Source organism: Salvelinus sp. IW2-2015, linkage group LG12, assembly GCF_002910315.2.
Source record: "Salvelinus sp. IW2-2015 linkage group LG12, ASM291031v2, whole genome shotgun sequence".
NCBI classification, from domain to species: domain Eukaryota; kingdom Metazoa; phylum Chordata; class Actinopteri; order Salmoniformes; family Salmonidae; genus Salvelinus; species Salvelinus sp. IW2-2015.
Genome location: NC_036852.1, coordinates 10,136,527 through 10,159,702, shown reverse-complemented (window position 1 = coordinate 10,159,702; position 23,176 = coordinate 10,136,527). Strand labels below are relative to the sequence as shown.

Here is a 23,176-nt window from a genome sequence, read left to right as displayed (position 1 = left end):
AGTGCCCCAAGGGACCATAATATCCCAGTCTATCAGTGGTAATGTGACACCCTGTTGTGTGTGACTGACTGTGTTTGTGTGTGTCTCCACTTCCTGTAGTTGTCCCAGGAGCCAGGATGCACAACCTGAACTGATATACAGCAAACCATGACCAATATATTGACCGTGTGCTCCAGTATTTTCCTTACAATTTAAGAATGGATTCGATGCGTACAGAGTTTAAAGAGCTTTACTTTGTAAATGGAGAGAACTCACCTAGCTTACTAGCAGTGAAAACGCATTATACACCAGCAATTGGCTTTGTTTATCACCAGTAATTTGCCATTTACATGGCGACAAAAAAAAGGAAAGCAAGTTTGTCAGTGAGGAGATTCATCAGACCAAAGTTGGTCTACGACTAGTCAGTAAAGAGTGGGTGTTCCATCTCTTTCTCCTCTCGCTCTTTTCATCCCCTCCCTCTCTCCCTCTTTGCCTCCCTCCACCACCTCAGAGGAATGGATGTGTTTGTTTGTGTATGCAGGGGATGCTAAAAAGGGAGAGGAACGTAAGCATGCATGTATTATAGCCTGGCGCTAACGAGCTCTGGCTTCCTCTGATGAGCTTGTTTGTGCCAGCGTTTGATTTTATGAATGTAAATTTGTTGCATAGAAGGTGTGTTTGTGTGTGTGTGTGTGTGTGTGTCCCTGACCCAGGGATGCAGGTGTACTCTTCATCTATGAACTTCCCCACGAACAAAAAGGACAGAGGAGAAAGGGAGGAAGAGAGGGAAATAGAATAAATGACAGTGATGAGTTTGAGTCTCTCTTTCACCAGTTTCTCTCCAAAGCACTGAGCTGGGGCTTTCAACCAGAGATGAACAAGGACAACACAGCCCGATACTGAGAGAGCACGGCCTTTGATAGAGATAGAGGTCCCGTGGATGAGATCAGAGGAAACCGCAGTTTGTATGTGTGCGCGTTTTCACATGTGCGTGTGTGCATTTTGCGCAGTGTGTAGGAGTTTGCACAAGTGTGTGTGTGCCCGTGTGTTTGTGTGTGTGTGCACATGCATGTGTGTAGAGCTCAGGGACATGACTAATGTATGAGGATCATTATGGTAGTCATTAGTGTGTGCAGTATAATGACTAGTGAAGGGTTGTTGTTCTGAGGAAGGACAGAAGAGAAAACAGTCACTGTGGGAAGTCCGGGGATATGTTAGAATTGACTACCTGTTGTATCTGGGTGGAATGGGCCAGGTTTATTACCTGCATGGCTGGCATCATTTGAGGAGAGGACTCCTCTGTCTCTGTCACACTGTCCTTTTTAACCTCTGCAAGGGTCACACAGACAGACAGACACACACACACACACACACACACACAACCAAACTGCATACATACAGTACTGGATTGTACTGTGCACAACCTCTATCAAATGACATTCGCACATACTCACACATCCAATTATGTCCACTATACATTCAGGGCGAACACACACTCACACAGCCTTGCCTAAATTGTATGCATGCAAACATGCATCCATACTAGTGCATGTACAGTACCTTAAAATTATAAATATTCACCTACCTACCTTTTTAATTTAGTTGTCTAAATGCACAGTTGCTTACAAATCACGCGCGCGCACACACACACACGCATGCTTTCTCTCTCTCTTTTGCTCTCTGTCACTAACGCGCACACACAAACACACACACCCTTCTTTTCTCCATTGTTCCTCCTTGGCAGACCTACCTTCAAGCTCATTTGTTTGTCTATTAATGTAGCCCTCAGGAAACAGCAAATGGATCTGAAGTGGATGCTGGGGAGAGGGCGAGTGTGTGTATCTGTGTTTCTCTAGTGTGTGTGTGTGTGTGTGTGTGTGCGCTACTGTGTGTGCGCCATGTCCTTTCTGCTCTCCACAAACACATGGTCCTATGTTGTTGATCAAGGCTTATATGATAGGCAGTTGATTACCTTGCTCATTCAGGTTGATTTGCTTGCGTCTAATTTTCCCTCGTCCTCCCTTTCATCCTTTTATTCCTCTTTTGCTGACTTGCCTAATGCTCCTCCCTCCCTCCCTCTTTCTTTGATGCATAACGACTGTAATCAGGCTTCTGTTCTCCTCCTCTCTCCCTCTTTCTCCCCCTTCCTTCCCTCCCTCTCTCCCGTCTGTGTGTATGAGTGACAGTCAGTTCTCCTGTGTTTGTAGCAGACCCCCAGAGCCACACAACTAATTACACTGCCCTAATGAGCACAGTGCAGGACAGGCAGCCAGCAGGTCATCCTGTGTGTGTGTGTGTGTGTGTGTGTGTGGTGTGTGGTGTGTGGTGTGTGTGGTGTGTGTGTGTTGTGTGTGGTGTGTGTGTGTGTGTGTGTGTGTGTGTGTGTGTGTGTGTGTGTGTGTGTGTGTGTGTGTGTGTGTGTGTGTGTGTGTGTGTGTGTGTGTGTGTGTGTGTGTGAGTATTTTGTGTGGTGTGTGTGTGTGAGTTTTGTGTTTTGTGTTCGTATGCATGATTTAATTGGATTGTATTTATATTATAGTGGCATCCATCTTCAGGATGCCCAACCCACATGGGCCTATAAGACGATAAGTATGTTTACATGCACACTAATAATTTGATATTAAACTGATTATGGCAGTAGGCTGAGTATGGTAAGTCATTTAAACACTTTACTCTGCTACTCTTGAAAGTTCAAAATCGAAGAAAGCATACACTGATTAAAACACCTTGTTTTCTGAGCTAGCTTTCAAATGATTAGGACATGTCAACAGCTTAATCAGCGTTCCAGCTGTGTATTTGATCTGCGCCTGTGCCAGCAACGGTAGCGCAAGCCTCGCTCTTATGTGCGAATGACGAGAGTTAAAATAAATATATACAGTTGAAGTCGGAAGTTTACATACATTTAGGTTATAGTCATTAAAACTCGTTTTTCAACCACTCCACAAATGTCTTGTTTATTAACAAACTATAGTTTTGGAAAGTCAGTTAAGACATCTACTTTGGGCATGACACAAGTCATTTTTCCAACAATTGTTTACAGACAAATTATTTMACGTATAATTGACTGTATCACAATTCCAGTGGGTCAGAAGTTTACATACACTAAGTTGACTGTGCCTTTTAAACAGCTTGGAAAATTCCAGAAAATTATGTCATGGCTTTAGAAGCTTCTGATAGGCTAATTGACATAATTTGAGTCAATTGGAGGTGTACATGTGGATGTATTTCAAGGCCTACCTTTAAACTCAGTGCCTCTGCTTGACATCATGGGAAAATCAAAAGAAATCAGCCAAGACCTCAGAAAATAATTTGTTGACCATAAGTTTGGTTCATCCTTGGGAGCAATTTCCAAACGCCTGAAGGTACCACGTTCATCTGTACAAACAATAGTACGCAAGTATAAACACCATGGGACCACGCAGCCGTCATACCACTCAGGAAGGAGACACGCTCTGTCTCCTAGAGATGAACGTACTTTGCTGCAAAAAGTGTTAATCAATCCCAGAACAAGAGCAAAGGACCTTGTGAAGATGCTGGAGGAAACAGGTACAAAAGTATCTACATCTACAGTAAAACGAGTCCTATATCGACATAACCTGAAAGGCCGCTCAGCAAGGAAGAAGCCACTGCTCCAAAACCGCCATTAAAAAGCCAGACTACGGTTTGCAACTGCACATGGAGACAAAGATCGTACTTTTTGGAGAAATGTCCTCTGGTCTGATGACTCAAAAATAGAACAGTTTGGCCATAATGACCATTGTTATGTTTGGAGGAAAAAGGGGGAGGCTTGCAAGCCGAAGAACACCATCCCAACCGTGAAGCACGGGGGTGGCAGCATCATGTTGTGGGGGTGCTTTGCTGCAGGAGGGACTGGTGCACTTCACAAAATGGATGGCATCATGAGAAAGTAAAATGATGTGGATATATTGAAGCAACATCTCAAGACATCAGTCAGGAAGTTAAAGCTTGGTTGCAAATGGGTCTTCCAAATGGACAATGACCCCAAGCATACTTCCAAAGTTGCAAAATGGCTTCAGGACAACACAGTCAATGTATTGGAGTGGCCATCACAAAGCCCTGACCTCAATCCCATAGAAAATGTGTGTGCAGAACTGAAAAGGTGTGTGCGAGTAACAAGGCCTACAAACCTGACTCAGTTACACCAGCTCTGTCAGGAGGAATGGGCCAAAATTCACCCAACTTATTGTGGGAAGCTTGTGGAAGGCTAACTGAAATGTTTGACCCAAGTTAAACAATTTAAAGGCAATGCTACCAAATACTAATTGAGTGTATGTACATTTCTGACCCAGTGGGAATGTGATGAAAGAAATGAAAGCTGAAATAAATAATTCTCTCTACTATTATTCTGACATTTCACATTCTTAAAATAAAGTGGTGATCCTAACTGACCTAAAACAGGGAATTTTTTACGAGGATGAAATGTCAGGAATTGTGAAAAACTGAGTTTAAATGTATTTGGCAAAGGTGTATGTAATCTTCCGACTTCAACTGTAGTTTTCTCATACAAACTATATGTCCGAACTCCTAATAGGCTTCGCAAAAATAACATTGTCGCTGTGGTAAAACCTTGATTTTGGTTGTTGATTTTCTGCATTTATTTAAGTCCCATCAGTAGCCTGTGTCCATGTAAACAGTATTATTAGGGGAATCATTATTCTTGCAAAGCATGTAAACGTTTTAAACTATTAAAGTATTTGGACAAGTTCACCTATGTGTATTAAAGTAGTCATAAGTTTGGTATTTGAAATTGTCATTTTGGTGTCACTTTTATTGTAAATAAGAATATAATGTTTTTAACACTTCTACATTAATGTGGATGCTACCATGATTACAGATGATCATGAATTAATTGTGAATAATGATGAGTGAGAAAGTTGCAGAGGAACCAAGGTCATACCAGCAAAAAACAGGTTAACCTCCCCTGGTAATGGTGAGAGGTTAACCTCCCCTGGAACTAGTAATGGTGAGAGGTTAACCTCCCCTGGTACTGGTGAGAGGTTAGCATCTATTGGAGGCGTCTTTGTGCCTCTAACTTTCTCACTCATCATTATTCACGATTCGTTCAGGATTATCCGTAATCATGGTAGCATCCACATTCACGTAGAAGTGTTCAGAAAGCATTCCTAGGGAAATAAAAATTATTAACACTCAAAACATAAAAACCTTTGTCTTCTAAGCTTTGGAAATAACATTTGCACCCAGGAATACTTATTTTTCTAAATAGCCATTCAAGTTTGTCTTAATCACTAACCCAGAATTGCTATGGTTTGTGTTGTTGCATTTTATCCTAGTTACTCTTAAATCGTCATATAAAGTACAGTCAAATTTAAAGTACCGTTCATTCTCTATCCCGTTCATTCTTCTTACCTAAATTGCAGACTGTACATAGATGCTTTTCTTCGTCAATGGCATTGAACCTACCTACTTCAATTGCCAGAGGCAGTATCCTGGTTCTCAACTGGGCATACAGGGTCTTTTGATGCACATTTGAGTGTGTACGTGTGTAAATTTGTGGCCAGCCAGATCTAGTCATTAGCTCCGTTCCCCTGCTCAGTGGTGTGTTGGTAAATCTATGCATGTTCTCTGTGGGAATCCTTCCCCTCTGTCTACTAGGGTCTAATGGCAGCCTGGTGTGTGTGTGTACCCGATAAAGAGGGTGTGTGTGTATACAGTCTTGGAATGCGTCCCAAATGATACCACATTCCCTCTATAGTACACTACTTTTGAACAAAGTCATAGGGCTCTGGTCAAAAGTAGTGCACTATATAGTGTGCCATTTGGGACCCACATTAGGTCTAAGGCCAGCCTGCCCTGTGGCCTGAAGCCAATCATGTTCGAAAGGCAAGCAGCTAAACCTAGCATCACACACCTCTCCGCTCCACCACGCTCCAGCGCCGTACTTACACAACCTGACAGGGCAGGTTTCACACGCTTGCATAAGCGCAGCTGGACCATGTAAATGGCAGTTAATTCACCTTGACCTTGTTCACTCAACCACTGTCTGTCTCATGAGCGAGGGGAGGGGGGTAAGAGAGTGACTGTATGTATTTGTCTCTGTGTCCAAGGGTTAAAGTTCTCAGTCACTGCGACGGATATCCATCATATGGATTCTGGAGAGGTCGTTTTTGAGATCCGTGTAGATCCGCTATAATAATCTCTTAGGGAGGGGGGCTGCTGGTTTGGAGATGACCGCTTAATACAGAAGCATGTCTGTTCTACAAAATACATGTCGTAATAAATGTATTCTCAAACATGTCATTTTTTCTGTTACGCTTTGTGTACTGAACTGACATGCATGATTGTTGCTGACACTGATGTCCAGACGAAGGGAATTAAATAGTCTATAATGTTCACCACCACCACCGCGCACTCAACTAAAAGTGCGGTGCGTGGCTTACTGTAACTGCTGGAAAAGTAATTCAAACTTGATCACTCAGGATTGAACTTTCCATTGCTGCTATTTTTGCCATGTAATGTTATTAAACCAAAATCAGACAACCTACTAGTATAGGAGTTTATTTACTATTTACCTAGTTGACTTGTTGCTTTGTTCTATGAGAGACAAATAGTCTTCTCAAGGCACGTTCAAGTTGTAAGGGGGAGGAGACATGTATTCTGACAAGCAAGAATTACAACAATCAGGATGTTGTGTCCAATGGGGTAAATGCAGATGGACCAACCCCATGCGTCGGCCTATATTTACTGCCACTATGCTGCATCGTTTGGGGTACAGGTGATAATGCTTATGGCTAATGGCACATCTGATAATATAGCCTATCCATATCAGATGTGCTAATGGAACAAATGTTAACATACTAATTTGTACATTATTTTTTTACCAATATGTTATTGGGCTAATTTCTGGAGGTGGAAATTATATTTTTGAATGTGTCAGTATAATTAAATGTTTATTAATTTGGGAGTAGAATGTCCTTTTAAAAACTCACCGGACCCCCTAAACAGTGGGATTGGAATTGGTCTAACGTGCAGGTAAATACATGCACAAAATGATCCTCTTTCATTAGAAGCATGATGGTCTTTACTTTTTTACATGAAAGGGGAGGTTAACTTGGTCCCAGACAATCGATCTGATTTTTTTGTTGTTGCTTTAACCCCTGTGTGTGTGTGTGTGTGTGTGTGTGTCTCACAAGTGTCAATAAAAGCTTGTAAATGTAGACTGAACGTACTCTAGATAAGTGATGTGCGTGTATGTATTACTGTGTGTGTTCCTATTTGTGTATTTCTGTGTTCCTGTTAACATTTTTGTGTGTGAGTGAGAGTTTGTGTTTTGTCTCTGCAGCCCCCTGACCGAGACAGTGGAACTCTCTGGAGAACAGGGGCCGCTGGGGATCCACGTCGTCCCTTACAGCTCCTCACTGAGTGGACGGTGAGGAACACACACATTTACTTTCACTCACTCACTGTAACTCACTCACTCTCTAATACATTCTCTCCCCATACTTTGAAGACTGTTTGTGTGTGTGTGTTCAAACTGTATTTATCATCCATTCTCAGGACCCTGGGCCTGCACATTAAAGGTATCGAAGCGAACAGTCGCTCCAAGAGAGAGGGCATATTCCGGGAGGATGAGTGCATTGTTCAGATTAACGGCACCGAGCTAATGGACAAGACATTTGCCCAGTACGTACCTCGGCTCTACGCTATCGCAGGATGAGTCACGAATGTCTCCRTATTCCCTTTATAGTGCACTCATTTTGACCAGGCCCATAAGTCCCTGGTCAAAAGTAGTGCACTATGTAGGGAATAGGTTGCCATTTGAGACTCATCCTTGTATCATTTTGGATGCAAGCCTGCTCTACACTATCACACATCTACCATTGTGAGGCCGGTCTGTCACTCAGTTTCCCTTTTATTAGGAGCCCTTCTTAATCCCTGCTCTTACAAATCCTCCCTATTCCTGGATTTATCTCACACCACATCTCCACAGCAACAAAAGAGTGTGAGAGAGAAAATGAAAGCGAGAAACACTCATTCTCTCGCTTCACTGTTGTCGGGAAGAGGTTAATTTAGTACTATCACAACATTGGTTAGACTTCAAAAGGAGTGGGACAGTAGCTGTGAGGGCTAGTGAGTGAGAAAGATAAGGGAGAGACCAACAGTAAAACGAGAGAGAATTGGGGGGGGTATCAAGGAGGATTGTCTAATCCCCTACCTGAATGAAATGCCTAGTACAAGAGGTGGACCTTGTTAGATCTGATAATTTAGCCCAGAAGAGGCTTGACAATAGGTCTGACACTGCTAGCCTGGTCCTGGATAACCAGTTGCTACTAGTGACTACTACTATAGATTACTTGTCTAAAGACTACTTGTCTCTAGCGAATTGACTCTTGATGGTCTTGTCTGTGACCGCTAGTCAATGCGGGTGTTGAGCATAGTAAGCTTGAGTTTGTACTGGTGTTGATACCAATGGAAGCTCTGTGCTTGGTGTACTAGTAACTACTACTAGAGTGACAGTGTGATCTTCCAACACATTTCCATAAATACATAGTGGAAAACCGTACAATCAAGTCTGATATCACATTATTCTCAACCTTCAGTCATGTCCTCCGAAGACAGACATTGATGATGTCTCTTCCTCCCACACCCACAGGTCACAGGAAGTGTTCCGTCAGGCCATGTGTTCCCCTCTGGTGCGCCTGGAGATCCTGCCGCTGGCCAACAAGCAGCGCTACGAGAAACGCCTCATCGGGCAGCTCTTCACCGACGGTCACGACTCCATCCCCAAAGCCAAGAGCCCCCTCATGATCCACCAAAAAATGGACGCTAAACCAGAAGTGAAACCAGAAACTGTGAAACCAGAACAGATCAATCCCAAACTGGAGCCGAGACGTCCAGACCTTCATGTCCTCCGCTCCAAGAACYCCGATCTGCCAGCCTCTCTCACCCCGCTAGGGGAGCACCAGACTGGGCATGTCCCAGTGGAGATGCCCTTCAGTGTGTCCCCAGCCCTGGTGGTCAGGGATCGGGATGGGGCCTCCCCTACGGCGGTGGGGGGCAGCGAGAGCCCTCTGCCCCGGGGAAAGAGTCCCACTGGGCTCCCTAACCTGGCCAACCTGACCAACCAGAAGGGAGGCCGGAAGCTGAAGATTGACCTGAAGAAAGGTATGGCGGCACTATGGAAAAGGGGGACACTACAGCTTTGTTCAAATACCCATACTAACATACTACATACTTAATGAGTATATACCATTAGTTAATTTTAGTATACTGGAAATGAACAATTATCGTTTCAGTTGAGCGTAATAGAGCTTCACCTGTCAACCGGAAGTTGATGCTGTTGCTATGCAACCTCTTGCTAGCCTGTTAGCTTAACCAATGACTAGATAAACATTTTACGATTTCGGCTATGTTCGTAAATTCGATTTGGAGTGCCAGAGTGCGCACTGGGTGTTCGTAAATCCAGATTGTCGTTTGGCGTTGTCAGATTGTCCGTTCATTAATTCAGAGCGTTTCGCTCTCGGAGAGTTCAGAGCGCACACTGGAAGTAGGGTAGGGTTGTAGGGTTCAATGGCAGTCAAGCACCCAAGCTAACTAGCTAACGTTGGCTAGCTACTTCCAGACACGAATGAGAGAACACCTCACTGACCATTTTACTCTCCCTAGCAGAGCTGGTTAGGCTGTTTTCATGTTATCCAGAGCGTTGGTGATTGTAACTGTGCTGCTGGCAACAATTTAAGTATGCTTTTTTTTTTGCTGACTTTTACTGACACCGGCCATATTCTCATCGGGTGTTGAGCTTTCGTAAATTCATCAGTTATTCTGCGCAATAGTGCTCTGAAATCGGAGGAGATAGCCATTGAATCGCACGACTATACCACTTAGYAAAGAATGATGTGAATAATCAAGTCAGTAAACGTTGGTTAGATAGCAGATGGTTAATATACTGCCTGGCAAGTTCGATGTATCAGTAGCCAACTAACGTTAGGTAGCTAGCTAACATACTGGTACATACTGCTGTAATACTATGCGGTTTGTAAGGAAAGCATAGCTAACAATTGTCATCCAACATAACGTGTAACGTAACTTATTTGAAAAGGCATTACTTTATTACATTTTCCTAACATTTGTCATAATTAGTTTGTATCCGCTCTCGCCGGACTGCCATTTTCTTCAAATCTGAAAAGTTATGAAGCCATGCCCATTTTCGGAAGAATTGCATTGTGGGGCGGCAGGTAGCCTAGTTGTTAGAGCTTTGGACCAGTAACCGAAAGKTTGCTAGATCGAATCCCCGAGCTGAAAAGGTAAAAATCTGTCATTCTGCCCCTGAACAAAGCAGTTAACCCACTGTTCACCGGTAGGCTGTCATTGTTAATAAGAATCTGTTCTTAACTGACTTAGTTAGTTAAATAAAAATACTAATAAAAAAAAAGAGATATGGGCCCTATAAAAGCACGGAAATAGTGTGTATGCTTCATATTTTGGTGAATTTAGTACGTCATCTGGGAACTTTTGGCATAATAACTATATCCATACTATGACTAATAAGCATAATATATACTCAATTCACGTCACAAATAGTATAGTTAGTGCTGTTAGTATGMGTATTCAAACGCTTATGTGTTATAGAGCACACCGAGGTGATTCACACCTTTATTGGTTCACAACATTTCGATCGAAACGGATCTTCAACAGGTTTATGATTCTTTTGTAAAGGTTTAAGGTGTTGTAGTGTTGGGTTCAATTTAGTTTTCAATCCAGTCGATTCAGTAAAATGGCATTTAAATCATGAATTGAATCATCGTAGAAAACAATGGACAAATCAGTTTTTAATTGAAACTGAATTCTTAGGCTGCATTTACACAGGCAGCCCAAATCTCTTATTTTGTCATAATATCAGATATTTTGCCAAAAGATCAGAATTGGGCTGCCTGTGTAAACCCAGACTTAGAGATTATGTGGTTGTGCTCTTCCATGGTTAAAGCGGCAATCGTCTGTAGAAACAATAACAATTTGATCCCCGCCCCGGTTTCGGTAAAAAGCTGAGGCATGGGGCTGGAGAAATGTAACCACTCTCAAATCGATAGTTTAGGTGGTTTTAACCATGTTTTGAGGCTATATAGTGTTTTTTTTGTACATGTACTTTGTTTACGAACATTTGAGTMCTTAAAAACAAATATTTAACCTTTTATTTAACTAGACAAGTCAGTTAAGAACAAATTCTTATTTACATTGACGGGCTACACCGGCCAAACTCGGACAATGCTGGGACAATTGTGCACCGCCCTGTGGGATTCCCAATCACGGCCGGTTGTGATACAGCCTGGATTCGAACCAGGGTCTGTAGTGACACGTCTAGCACTGAGATGCAGTGCCTTAGACCACAGCGCCACTCGGGAGCAAACAAGCTTATATTTTGTGATCTGATCGGGTACGACAGTTGAACTAAGCTCATGAGGCATTTATATATGATRTTCTTCAAGAATCAATGGGTACATACCAGTAATTTATAAGTCCAAAAATGGATGTAGCAACTAATGATTACCCCTTTTAAAGACTTCTCTCCCAGCGTGAGTGACTGCAAGGAGGTTTAGAAGCATTAATGGAAGGTAGGCAGAAGCTTAACTGCCAGATGAGATTTGATCACTCACTATCTTTTCGTATGCCTCTTTTGGCTTTTCTCCACCACTCACCATGGTGGCAGTTTTCACTCATTGCTTGGAGGCACGTACACACACAGGCATGCACGCGCAGACACAAATAGATACACATGTGAGCTTGGACACACACACACACGCACTCTTGAAATCACACTGTGGCCACAGGGAGAGGAGCCATGAGAGGGAATGATATCTCAGGATACCTMTCTCTCTCTCCCTCCCTCCCCTCTCCTTCTTTCTCTCCCTTCACCTTCCTCCATCAGGCAGTGTGAGGCCTGCTCACACGTGAAATTGAAAGCAGCCCTCCTCTTAATCCACATAAGTAAACAGTTGTCCCTCTGGCTTTGTGGCTGAGGTCTTGTCCCGAATAGCACCCTATTCTCTTTGTAGTGCAATACTTTTGACCAGGACCCATGTGCACTTTAAAGAGAATAGGGTGCCAGCAGAGAGGGCTCCACAGCAGACCAGTGGAAGTTTATCACCAGTTTACTCAGGAGGAACCCACTAAGCCCCACACAGAATGCAGGGTGAGTGGAGAGATGTCGCCCTCCATTTATTGGCACACCAAGTGACCTTATTGCGACGTGATGGGATGATGTGGGGTCATGATGATGGGGACAGGTCTGTCCGTATTGAAGAAAGGCTCTGCTTTTTTGACTCCACCAATGCAAGTCCCGCAGCCTCTAGTTTCATCTTATCTTGATTATTGTTCAGTCATATGATCAAGTGCTACAAAGAAAGACCTAAGCTGTGTCCGAATACCCATACATAATGAGTATATACTATATATACTATTAGTTCATTTTAGTATACTGTAAACGAACAGTACCCTTTCAGTTGCACGTACTTGCTCTTCACCTGTCTAGCGGAAGTTGGTGCTCTTGCTCGCTAGTTAGCATAACAAATTACTAGTTAGACATTTTACCAATTTGGGTGTGTTCTTAAATTCAGTCTGGACTGCTAGAGTGCACTTGTAAATTCAGAGCACTTCGCACTCGGAGCGCACACTGGACGCTCGTGCCGAGGATTAGGGTTGATTGGAGCGTTCTGGCCTTACAACGGCAGTCAAGCACCCATGCTAATGTTGGCTAGCTAGCTAGCTACTTCCAGACACAAATGAGACCACTCTGACCATTTTACTATCCCGAACAGAGCTGGTTATCCAGAGCGTTGGTGACTGTAACTGTGCTTCTGGCAGAAATGTAATTACGCTTTTTTTGCCGACGTTTACTGACACGGCCATATTCAACGGGTGTTGAGCGCTTGTAAAGTCATTATTCTTCGGCCTGGTACACTCAGATGAGAGTGCTCTGAAATCGGAGTAGATAGCCAGAGCCAATTTACGAACGCACCCGAATGTCCATTGAAAACCCACAACGACTATACCATTTAGCTACGCTAAGAATGACGGGATATAATCAAGTCAATAAACATTGGGTGGGTAGTTAGTTAGCCTATAGTTATATTGGCACGTTTGATGTATAAGCAGCCAACTAACGTTTGGTATTTAGCGAACATACTGATGTAATGATATGTTATGTGGTTCGTAAGGACAGCGTATTTAACAAATTGTCAGCCAACACAACGTGTAAAGTAACTTATGTGAMAAGTCATTACTTTATTACATTGCTCAACATTTCCTTAGCATTTGTCATAATTAGTCAAAGCAATGAATTTGTATCCACWCTTGTTGTACTTTGCCTGCATATTTTCCACCATTTACTTAAAATCTGAAAACGATGTGAAGACACGCCCATTTCCTGAAGATTTGCATTATGGGCCCTAAAGTACGGTAATAGTGTCCTCTGCATGTATACTTCATATTTAGGCGAATTTAGGACGACATCCAGGAACTTTTGCATACTAACTATATCCATACTATGACCAAATAGTGCGGTTAGTATGAGTATTCTAACACAGCTCTAGTTAAGCTGCAGCTGGCCCAGAACAGAGCGGCACGTCTTGTTCTTCATTATAATTATTAATTATATACCCCCATCTATCTTCAGAGCTCGTGCTGCTAGGTGACCTAAACTGTGACATGCTTAACACCCCGGCCATCCTAGACTCTAAGCTTGATGCCCTCAATTTCACACAAATTATCAATGAACCTACCAGGTACAGCCCCAAAGCCATAAACACGGGCACCCTCATAGACATCATCCTAACCAACTTGCCCTCTAAATTCACCTCTGCTGTTTTCAACCAAGATCTCAGCGATCACTGCCTCATTGCCTGCATCCATAATGGGTCAGCGGTCAAACGACCTCCACTCATCACTATCAAACGCTCCCTGAAACACTTCAGCGAGCAGGCCTTTCTAATCGACCTGGCCCGGGTATCCTGGAAGGATATTGACCTCATCCCGTCAGTAGAGGATGCCTGGTTATTATTTAAAAATGCCTTCCTCACCATCTTAAATAAGCATGCCCCATTCAAGAAGTTTTGAACCAGGAACAGATACAGCTCTTGGTTCTCTCCAGACCTGACTCCCCTTAACCAACAAAAAAACATCCTGTTGCGTTCTGCATTATCATCGAACAGCCCCCGTGAAATGTAACTTTTCAGGGAAGTTAGAAACCAATATACACAGGCAGTTAGAAAAGCCAAGGCTAGCTTTTTCAAGCAGAAATTTGCTTCCTGCAACACAAACTCAAAAAAGTTCTGGGACATTGTAAAGTCCATGGCGAATAAGAGCACCTCCTACCAGCTGCCAACTGCACTGAGGATAGGAAACTCTGTCACCACCGATAAATCCACTATAATTGAGAATTTCAATAAGCATTTTTCTACGGCTGGCCATGCTTTCCACCTGGCTACCCCTAGCTGGTCATGGGTGCACCTCAGCCACGCTCAAGGTCCTAAACGATATCTTAACCGCCATCGATAAGAAACAATACTGTGCAGCCGTATTCATTGACCTGGCCAAGGCTTTCGACTCTGTCGATCACCACATCCTCGTCGGCAGACTCAACAGCCTTGGTTTCTCAAATGATTGCCTCGCCTGGTTCATCAACTACTTCTCCGACAGAGTTTAGTGTGTCAAATCTGAGGGCCTGTTGTCCGGGCCTCTGGCAGTCTCTATGGGGGTGCCACAGGGTTAAATTCTTGGGCCGACTCTCTTCTCTGTATACATCAATGATGTTGCTCTTGCTGCTGGTGAGTCTCTGATCCACCTCTACGCAGACGACACCATTCTGTATACTTCTGGCCCTTCTTTGGACACTGTGTTAACAACCCTCCAGACGAGCTTCAATGCCATACAACTCTCTTCCGTGGCCTCCAACTGCTCTTAAATACAAGTAAAACTAAATGCATGCCCTTCAACCGATCGCTGCCTGCACCTGCCCGCCCGTCCAGCATCACTACTCTGGACAGTTCTGACTTAGAATATGTGGACAACTACAAATACCTAGGTGTCTGKTTAGACTGTAAACTCTCCTTCCAGACTCACATAAAACATCTCCAATCCAAAGTTACATCTAGAATTGGCTTCCTATTTCGCAACAAAGCATCCTTCACCCATGCTGCCAAACATACCCTCGTAAAACTGACCATCTTACCGATCCTCGACTTCAGAGATGTCTTTTACAAAATTGCCTCCAACACCCTACTCAACAAATTGGATGCATCACAGTGCCATCCGTTTTGTCACCAAAGCCCCATATACTACCCACCACTGCAACCTGTACACTCTCGTTGGCTGGCCCTCGCTTCATACTCGTCGCCAAACCCACTGGCTCCAGGTCATCTACAAGACCCTGCTAGGTAAAGTCCCGCCTTATCTCTGCTCGCTGGTCACCATAGCAGCACCCACCCGTAGCACGCGTTCCAGCAGGTATATCTCTCTTGTCACCCCCAAAGCCAATTCCTCCTTTGGCCGCCTCTCCTTCCAGTTCTCTGCTGCCATTGACTTGGAAGAACTAAAAATTCTGAAACTGGAAACACTTATCTCCCTCATGAGCTTTAAGCACCAGCTGTCAGAGCAGCTCACAGATACATTTTACATTACTTTAAGTCATTTAGCAGACGCTCTTATCCAGAGCGCTTACAAATTGGTGCATTCACCTTATGATATCCAGTGGACAACCACTTTACAATAGTGCATCTAACTCATTTAAGGGGGAGGGGGGTAGAGGAATACTTTATCCTATCCTAGGTATTCCTTAAGAGGTGGGGTTTCAGGTGTCTCCGGAAGGTGGTGATTGACTCCGCTGACCTGGCGTCGTGAGGGAGTTTGTTCCACCATTGGGGTGCCAGAGCAGCGACAGTTTTGACTGGGCTGAGCGGGAACTGTACTTCCTCAGAGGTAGGGAGGCGAGCAGGCCAGAGGTGATGAACGCAGTGCCCTTGTTTGGGTGTAGGGCCTGATCAGAGCCTGAAGGTACGGAGGTGCCGTTCCCTCACAGCTCCGTAGGCAAGCACCATGGTCTTGTAGCGGATGCGAGCTTCAACTGGAAGCCAGTGGAGAGAGGCGAGGAGCGGGGTGACGTGAGAGACCTTGGGAGGTTGAACACCAGACGGGCTGCGGCGTTCTGGATGAGTTGTAGGGGTTTAATGGCACAGGCAGGGAGCCCAGCCAACAGCAAGTTGCAGTAATCCAGACGGGAGATGACAAGTGCCTGGATTAGGACCTGCGCCGCTTCCTGCGTGAGGCAGGGTCGTACTCTGCGAATGTTGTAGAGCATGAACCTACAGGACGGGTCACCGCCTTGATGTGAGTTGAGAACGACAGGGTGTTGTCCAGGATCACGCCAAGGTTCTTAGCTCTGGGAGGAGGACACAATGGAGTTGTCAACCGTGATGGCGAGATCATGGAACGGGCAGTCCTTCCCCGGGGGAAGAGCAGTCCGTCTTGCGAGGTTCAGCTTGAGGTGGTGATCCGTCATCCACACTGATATGTCTGCCAGACATGCAGAGATGCGATTCCCCACCTGGTTATCAGAGGGGGAAAGGAGAAGATTAATTGTGTGTCGTCTGCATAGCAATGATAGGAGAGCCATGTGAGGATATGACAGAGCCAAGTGACTTGGTGTATAGCGAGAATAGGAGAGGGCCTAGAACAGAGCCTGGGGGACACCAGTGGTGAGAGCACGTGGTGCGGAGACAGATTCTCGCCACGCCACCTGGTAGGAGCGACCTGTCAGGTAGGAGCAATCCAAGCGTGGGCCGCGCCGGAGATGCCACCTCGGAGAGTGGGGAGGGAGGATCTGATGGTTCACAGTATCAAGGCAGCCGATAGGTCTAGAAGGATGAGAGCAGAGGAGAGAGAGTTAGTTTTAGCAGTGCGGAGCGCCTCCGTGACACAGAGAAGAGCAGTCTCAGTTGAATGACTAGTCTTGAAACCTGACTGATTTGGATCAAGAAGGTCATTCTGAGAGGATAGCAGGAGAGCTGGCCAAGGACGGCACGTTCAAGAGTTTTGGAGAGAAAAGAAAGAAGGGATACTGGCTGTAGTTGTTGACATCGGAGGGATCGAGTGTAGGTTTTTTCAGAAGGGGTGCAACTCTCGCTCTCTTGAAGACGGAAGGGACGTAGCCAGCGGTCAAGGATGAGTTGATGAGCGAGGTGAGGTAAGGGAGAAGGTCTCCGGAAATGGTCTGGAGAAGAAGGGAGGGGATAGGGTCAAGCGGCAGGTTGTTGGGCGGCCGGCCGTCACAAGACACGAGATTTCATCTGGAGAGGAGGGGAGAAAGAGGTCAAAGCACAGGGTAGGGCAGTGTGAGCAGAACCAGCGGTGTGTTTGACTTAGCAAACGAGGATCGGATGTCGTCGACCTTCTTTTCAAAATGGTTGAGAAGTCATCCGCAGAGAGGGAGGAGGGGGGGGGAAGGGAGGAGGAGATTCAGGAGGGAGAGAAGGTGGCAAAGAGCTTCCTAGGGTTAGAGGCAGATGCTTGGAATTTAGAGTGGTAGAAATGGCTTTAGCAGCAGAGCAGAAGAGGAGAAAGTGAGAGGAGGGAGTGAAAGGATGCCAGGTCCGCAGGGAGGCGAGTTTTCCTCCATTTCCGCTCGGCTGCCCGGAGCCTGTTCTGTGAGCTCGCAGTGAGTCGTCGAGCCACGGAGCAGGGAGGAGGACCGAGCCGGCCTGGAGGATGGGGACATAGAGAGTCAGAGGATGCAGAAAGGGAGGAGAGGAGGGTTGAGGAGGCGGAATCAGGAATAGGTTGGAGAAGGTTTGCGCCGAGGGAAGAGATGATAGGATGGAAGAGGAGAGAGTAGCAGGGGAGAGAGAGCGAAGGTTGGGACGGGCGCGATACCATCCGAGTAGGGGCAGTGTGGGAAGTGTTAGATGAGAGCGAGAGGGAAAAGGATACAAGGTAGTGGTCGAGACTTGGAGGGGAGTTGCAGATGAGATTAGTGGAAGAAAAGCATCTAGTAAAGATGAGGTCAAGCGTATTGCCTGCCTTGTGAGTAGGGGGGAGAGTGAGAGGGTGAGGTCAAAAGGAGTGGAAAGAAGGAGGCAGAGAGAATGAGTCAAAGGTAGACGTGGGGAGGTTAAAGTCACCCAGAACTGTGAGAGGTGAGCCATCCTCAGGAAAGGAACTTATCAGGGCGTCAAGCTCATTGATCTAAGGGAACCTGGAGGGCGATAAATGATAAGGATGTTAAGCTTGAAAGGGCTGGTAACTGTGACAGCATGGAATTCAAAGGAGGCGATAGACAGATGGGTCAGGGAGAAAGAGAGAATGTCCACTTGGGAGAGATGAGGATCCCAGTGCCACGCCCCGCTGACCAGAAGCTCTCGGGGTGTGCGAGAACACGTGGGCAGACGAGGCGAGAGCAGTAGAAGTAGCAGTGTTTCAGTGGTAATCCATGTTTCCGTCAGTGCCAAGAAGTCGAGGGACTGGAGGGAGCATAGGCTGAGATGAACTTGCCTTGTTGGCCGCAGATCGGCAGTTCCAGAGGCTGCCGAGACCTGGAACTCCACGTGGGTCGTGCGCGCTGGAACCACCAGGTTAGAATGCGCGGCGGCCACGCGGTGTGAAGCGTTTGTATGGTCTGTGCGAGGAGGAGAGACAGGGATAGACAGACACATAGTTGACAGGCTACAGAAGAGGCTACGCTAATGCAAAGGAGATTAGAATGACAAGTGGACTACACGTCTCGAATGTTCAGGAAGTTAAGCTTACGTTGCAAAAATAAATAAAATCTTATTGACTAAAATCTTATTGACTAAAATGATATAGTACTGCTGGCGGTGAAGTAGGCTGGCTAGCAGTGGCTGCGTTGTTGACTTTGTTTGAACGTGTAGCTGGCTAGGTAACCTCGACAATTACTCAAAAACTACACAATTATCTTGGATACAAAGACAGCAAAGACAACTATGTAGCTAGCTAACACTACGCTAATCAAGTCGTTCCGTTGTAATGTAAGTTGTAGTGTGAGTTTCTACAGTGCTGCTATTCGGTAGAAGTTGGCTAACTAGCAGTGTTAGCTAGCAGTGTTGACTAGGTAGGAGACGGCAGCGCAGCGCGGTGGACGAAAATAGCTGGCTAGTTAACCGAATAATTACTCTAACCAACTCTAAGCTACACAATTATCTTAGATACAAAGATAGCAAAGACAACTATGTAGCCAGCTAACACTACACTAATCAAGTCGTTCCGTTGTAATGTAATCGTTTCTCCAGAGCTGCTATGCTGCTATTCGGTGGTGGCTGGCTAGCTAGCAGTGTTGACTGCGTTAGTTACGAAAATAGCTGGCTAGTTACCGAATAATTACTCTAACCAACTCTAAGCTACACGATTATCTTAGATACAAAGATAGCAAAGAGAACTGTGTAGCCAGCTAACACTACACTAATCAAGTCGTTCCGTTGTAATGTAATCGTTTCTCAGTGCTGCTATGCTGCTGTGCTGCTATTCGGTGGCTAGCTGGCTAGCTAGCAGTGTTGACTACGTTGTTACGTTCGGACGAAAATAGCTGGCTAGCGAACCTCAATAACCTCAATAACTACACAATTATCTTTGATACAAAGACGGCTATGTAGCTAGCTAAGATCAAACAAATCAAACCGTTGTACTGTAATGAAAATTAATGAAATTGGGTAACTACCTGTGGAGCGAGGCGGAATTGCGACTGCACGCTCCAAACCGGAAGTGTCATGTCTTTCAATATTGAGAAATATTTAACTTTCTCTGGTCATAGGCACAACATGGATTTGTGCATGAGGCAGATGCGGTGCGACTCGAGTTTTGCCAATCAGGTGGAAGATGGTGTCCCCTCTCTCTCGTCAGTATCACCGGAGGAAAGTATCACTGCACCTGTTCATAGCCCATCTATAAATAGCCCACCCAACTACCTCTTCCCCTACTGTATTTATTTTGCTCCTTTGCACCCCAGTATTTCTACTTTGCACACTCATCTACTGTCAAATCTACCATTCCAGTGTTTTAATTGCTATATTGTGTTTACTTTGCCACCATGGCCTATTTATTGCCTTTACCRCCCTTATCTCACCTCATTTGCTCACACTGTATATAGACTTATTTTTCTACTGTATTTGTTTTACTCCATGTGTGACTGTGTTGTTATATGTGTCGAACTGCTTTGCTTTATCTTGGCCAGGTCGCAGTTGTAAATGAGAACTTGTTCTCAACTTGCCTACCTGGTTAAATAAAGATGAAATAAAAATAAATCAGAGGGCTACTATTAATACTATGCATGCCATTCTCTCTTGGCTAAGAGTTGAGGAAAGCACTTGTTTTTATAAGAAACAATGTTTTGGGAATTCAGAATTCTTTGCTTAGTCTACACACAGCACTGACACACACACACTTACCCCACCAGACATGCCACCAGGGGTCTTTTCACTGTCCCCAGGTCCAGTACAAATTCAAGGAAACATACAGTATTATACATAGCCATGATTCCATGGAACTCCCATCCATCTCATATAGCGCAAGTAAACAGAAAACCTGGTTTTAAAAAAACAAATAAAGCAACACCTCACGGCACAACACACCTCCCCATGTCACCTATTTGTTGTGTGTATGTACTGACATATGTGTAACTGATAGATACACACATACTACATGTTAATGTTTTTAAATGTATGTAAATTGTAAAGTATTTTGAGTGCAGTCTCTTTTTCGTTATGTCGGACCCCATTAAGACCCCAATGGGGATGCTAATCAATCAAATCAAGGATGGGAAAGATAGTATAGCAAAGACTATCAGGATAACTGATCAAATCCCTCTGTCCCCCACTCTATTTCTCTCCTGTTTTTTCATCTCTTTTCCTCTCTTCTTCATTCTCTTTCTTTCCCTCTCTCTCTGTCCCTCTATCGTTCCTTTAAATAATATATATTTCTCTTTCACTCCCTGTTTCTCTCTCCCCTCCCCTCTCTCGCTCTCCAGGTACCGAGGGGCTAGGTTTCACCGTGGTGACCCGGGACTCGACGGTCCATGGCCCGGGGCCCATCCTAATCAAGAACATCCTCCCCCGAGGCGCCGCCATCAAAGATGGCCGCCTGCAGCCTGGCGACCGCATCCTGGAGGTGAAACACTCATTTGACCTTTGAATTCCTTGAAAGTGCATCCTTCCTGCCATCCCATCCTTGAAGTAATAACTGATTCGGCATGATTCGATAGGTGAACTCAAGTGTTCCAAATCATGGCATTCACCAGTCCATTCATTTTTAATCATCAGTGATTGCTTCATGGAATGGAGGAAGGAAGCACTTTTTCAAGTATTCAAACAGTGCTGTCTGTTGCTGATAAACTAGTTGTATTTTTTCCCGGAAGGTGGTCATTTAAAACTTTAAATATCCAGGTGGAAGTATGTATTCCAAGTATTTATAAGCACTGTGAAGCACATTGTGTATATACTGTACACATTGGAACCCTTTCCTGTGATGTGTGTGTAGGTGAACGGTGTAGACATGACTGATCGAACTCAGGAGGAGCTGGTGGCCATGCTGCGCAGCACCAAGCAGGGGGACTGTGTCTCTGTGGTGGTGGTCAGACAAGAGGATCTCTTCCTACCCAGAGAGCTGGTGAGAACGCACACCTTTATCTCTCTCTAGCCACCTCCAATTGCTCTTGACTCTGCATGATCTTTGATGCAGATAGGTTACCAGGAATTTCCACCTTTCCCCTCTTTGTCTTAAAAATGTTGTTACCCCTCAAAACGTCTTTCTCTTTCTATTACAATTGAAGGGCGTTCAACCTCTTTGAACTGCCCTTTTGCCCCCTGCACGCATGCCCTCACCTACAAACAAACACACACACACACACACACACACACACACACACACACACACACACACACACACACACCCACCCATTGAGGCCCAGCACACGTACCCAGCGCCCCATTCCTCTTCCTGCCCTTATCTGGGTTTGTTGACTCAGAGGCTGACAGGAAGTCACACACACGTCCCTGCGGCCTCGCAGGAAGTGGTGCGTGTCGACACACACGGGTGTTAAGTGACCGCTTAGATGTGGCCAGAGACCTCTCTGACTCCTCGCTGAGTGGCGTGTTTTTACCCCTTTATCTAAATAAGCTGCCCGTCAGCTGCCAAGGTGGTACCCTACAGCAGCTTGTGTGTGCAGGTGTGTGTATCCTGTGTATAACTGTGTGTGTGTGTGTGTGTGAGTGTGTTGGTCCTCTCCGGAAACAGCGCTCTGTCCTTGTGTGCCACTCACTACTCCTGTGATTATTCACATTATTCAGTTTCCTCAACTTCAAAGCATTCAGGAGGGACAACTCCGACGCTTTGTAGTGAACGATGTATGGAAACACGCAAACACACGCACTCAAGCACACACACGCACTCAAGCACACACACACAAGCATGCATGCACATACACACACATGCACACACACAGTGCTCACATTAGCCCTCATTAAAATACCCTACATTTCCACAACATCCACACTTAGGTGCTTCTTGAATTCCTCTTTTGTCTTGTTCTTTTGAACTCTGTCTTTAGGACAGAGTTGGCTGTTGACGTTAGAGGCCCTTAAAGATAAACTCCTTATCTTCTCTGCAAGTCTCTTCCTCAAAGATAGTTTGATGTCCCTCAAGCTCATGTACATGTTCACACTCACTCAAGTTCAACAATGCTCACACACAGAACTTATGCAGGCAGGCACGCGCACACACATGCACACGCACACACAATCAACCGCAACTCATTCCAATACCTTAAACTTCCACATTTCGATGCAATGGTGGTCCGTTGTACAGTTGATGCATACATGTATAACACTTGTCTTCTCTCCGTATTATGCCTCGGTCACAACCCTAATGCTGCAGCTGCACTCACAAAGCACTCACAAAATCCTCCCCGACCCATTCTAATGTGATTGGGTTAGCATCTCCCAGAGGCCAATTATAGCTGTGTGTGCATATGTTTCTATGGGCTATAGTAGTGAAGGCCAAAACACCTCAAATAATTCATACCTAAAGGGGACCTAAAATGTAAAAATCAAATAGCTAAATGAACCATGGTATGACCTATGAAGTCTATAGTTGGAGCACATCCATTGGTATTTCCGTCAATTAATAAAAAGCATTATTTTGCATATTTCTTTTTTTTTCTCAGACA

General features: G+C 45.0%; 1 protein-coding gene across 5 annotated transcripts in view; it reads left to right on the top strand.

Annotated features, from left to right (window-relative positions):
• Positions 1-23,176, top strand: part of pard3ba (par-3 family cell polarity regulator beta a) — a 198,442-nt gene that overhangs the window by 74,072 nt on the left and 101,194 nt on the right. For all 5 annotated transcript variants that reach the window (XM_023997820.2, XM_023997819.2, XM_023997823.2 and 2 more), the window contains 5 exons: positions 7,301-7,387; positions 7,516-7,641; positions 8,612-9,123; positions 20,981-21,120; positions 21,490-21,618. In XM_023997820.2, coding sequence (XP_023853588.1) covers positions 7,301-7,387; positions 7,516-7,641; positions 8,612-9,123; positions 20,981-21,120; positions 21,490-21,618 — 994 coding nt within the window. The remainder of the gene's footprint in view (positions 1-7,300; positions 7,388-7,515; positions 7,642-8,611; positions 9,124-20,980; positions 21,121-21,489; positions 21,619-23,176) is intronic.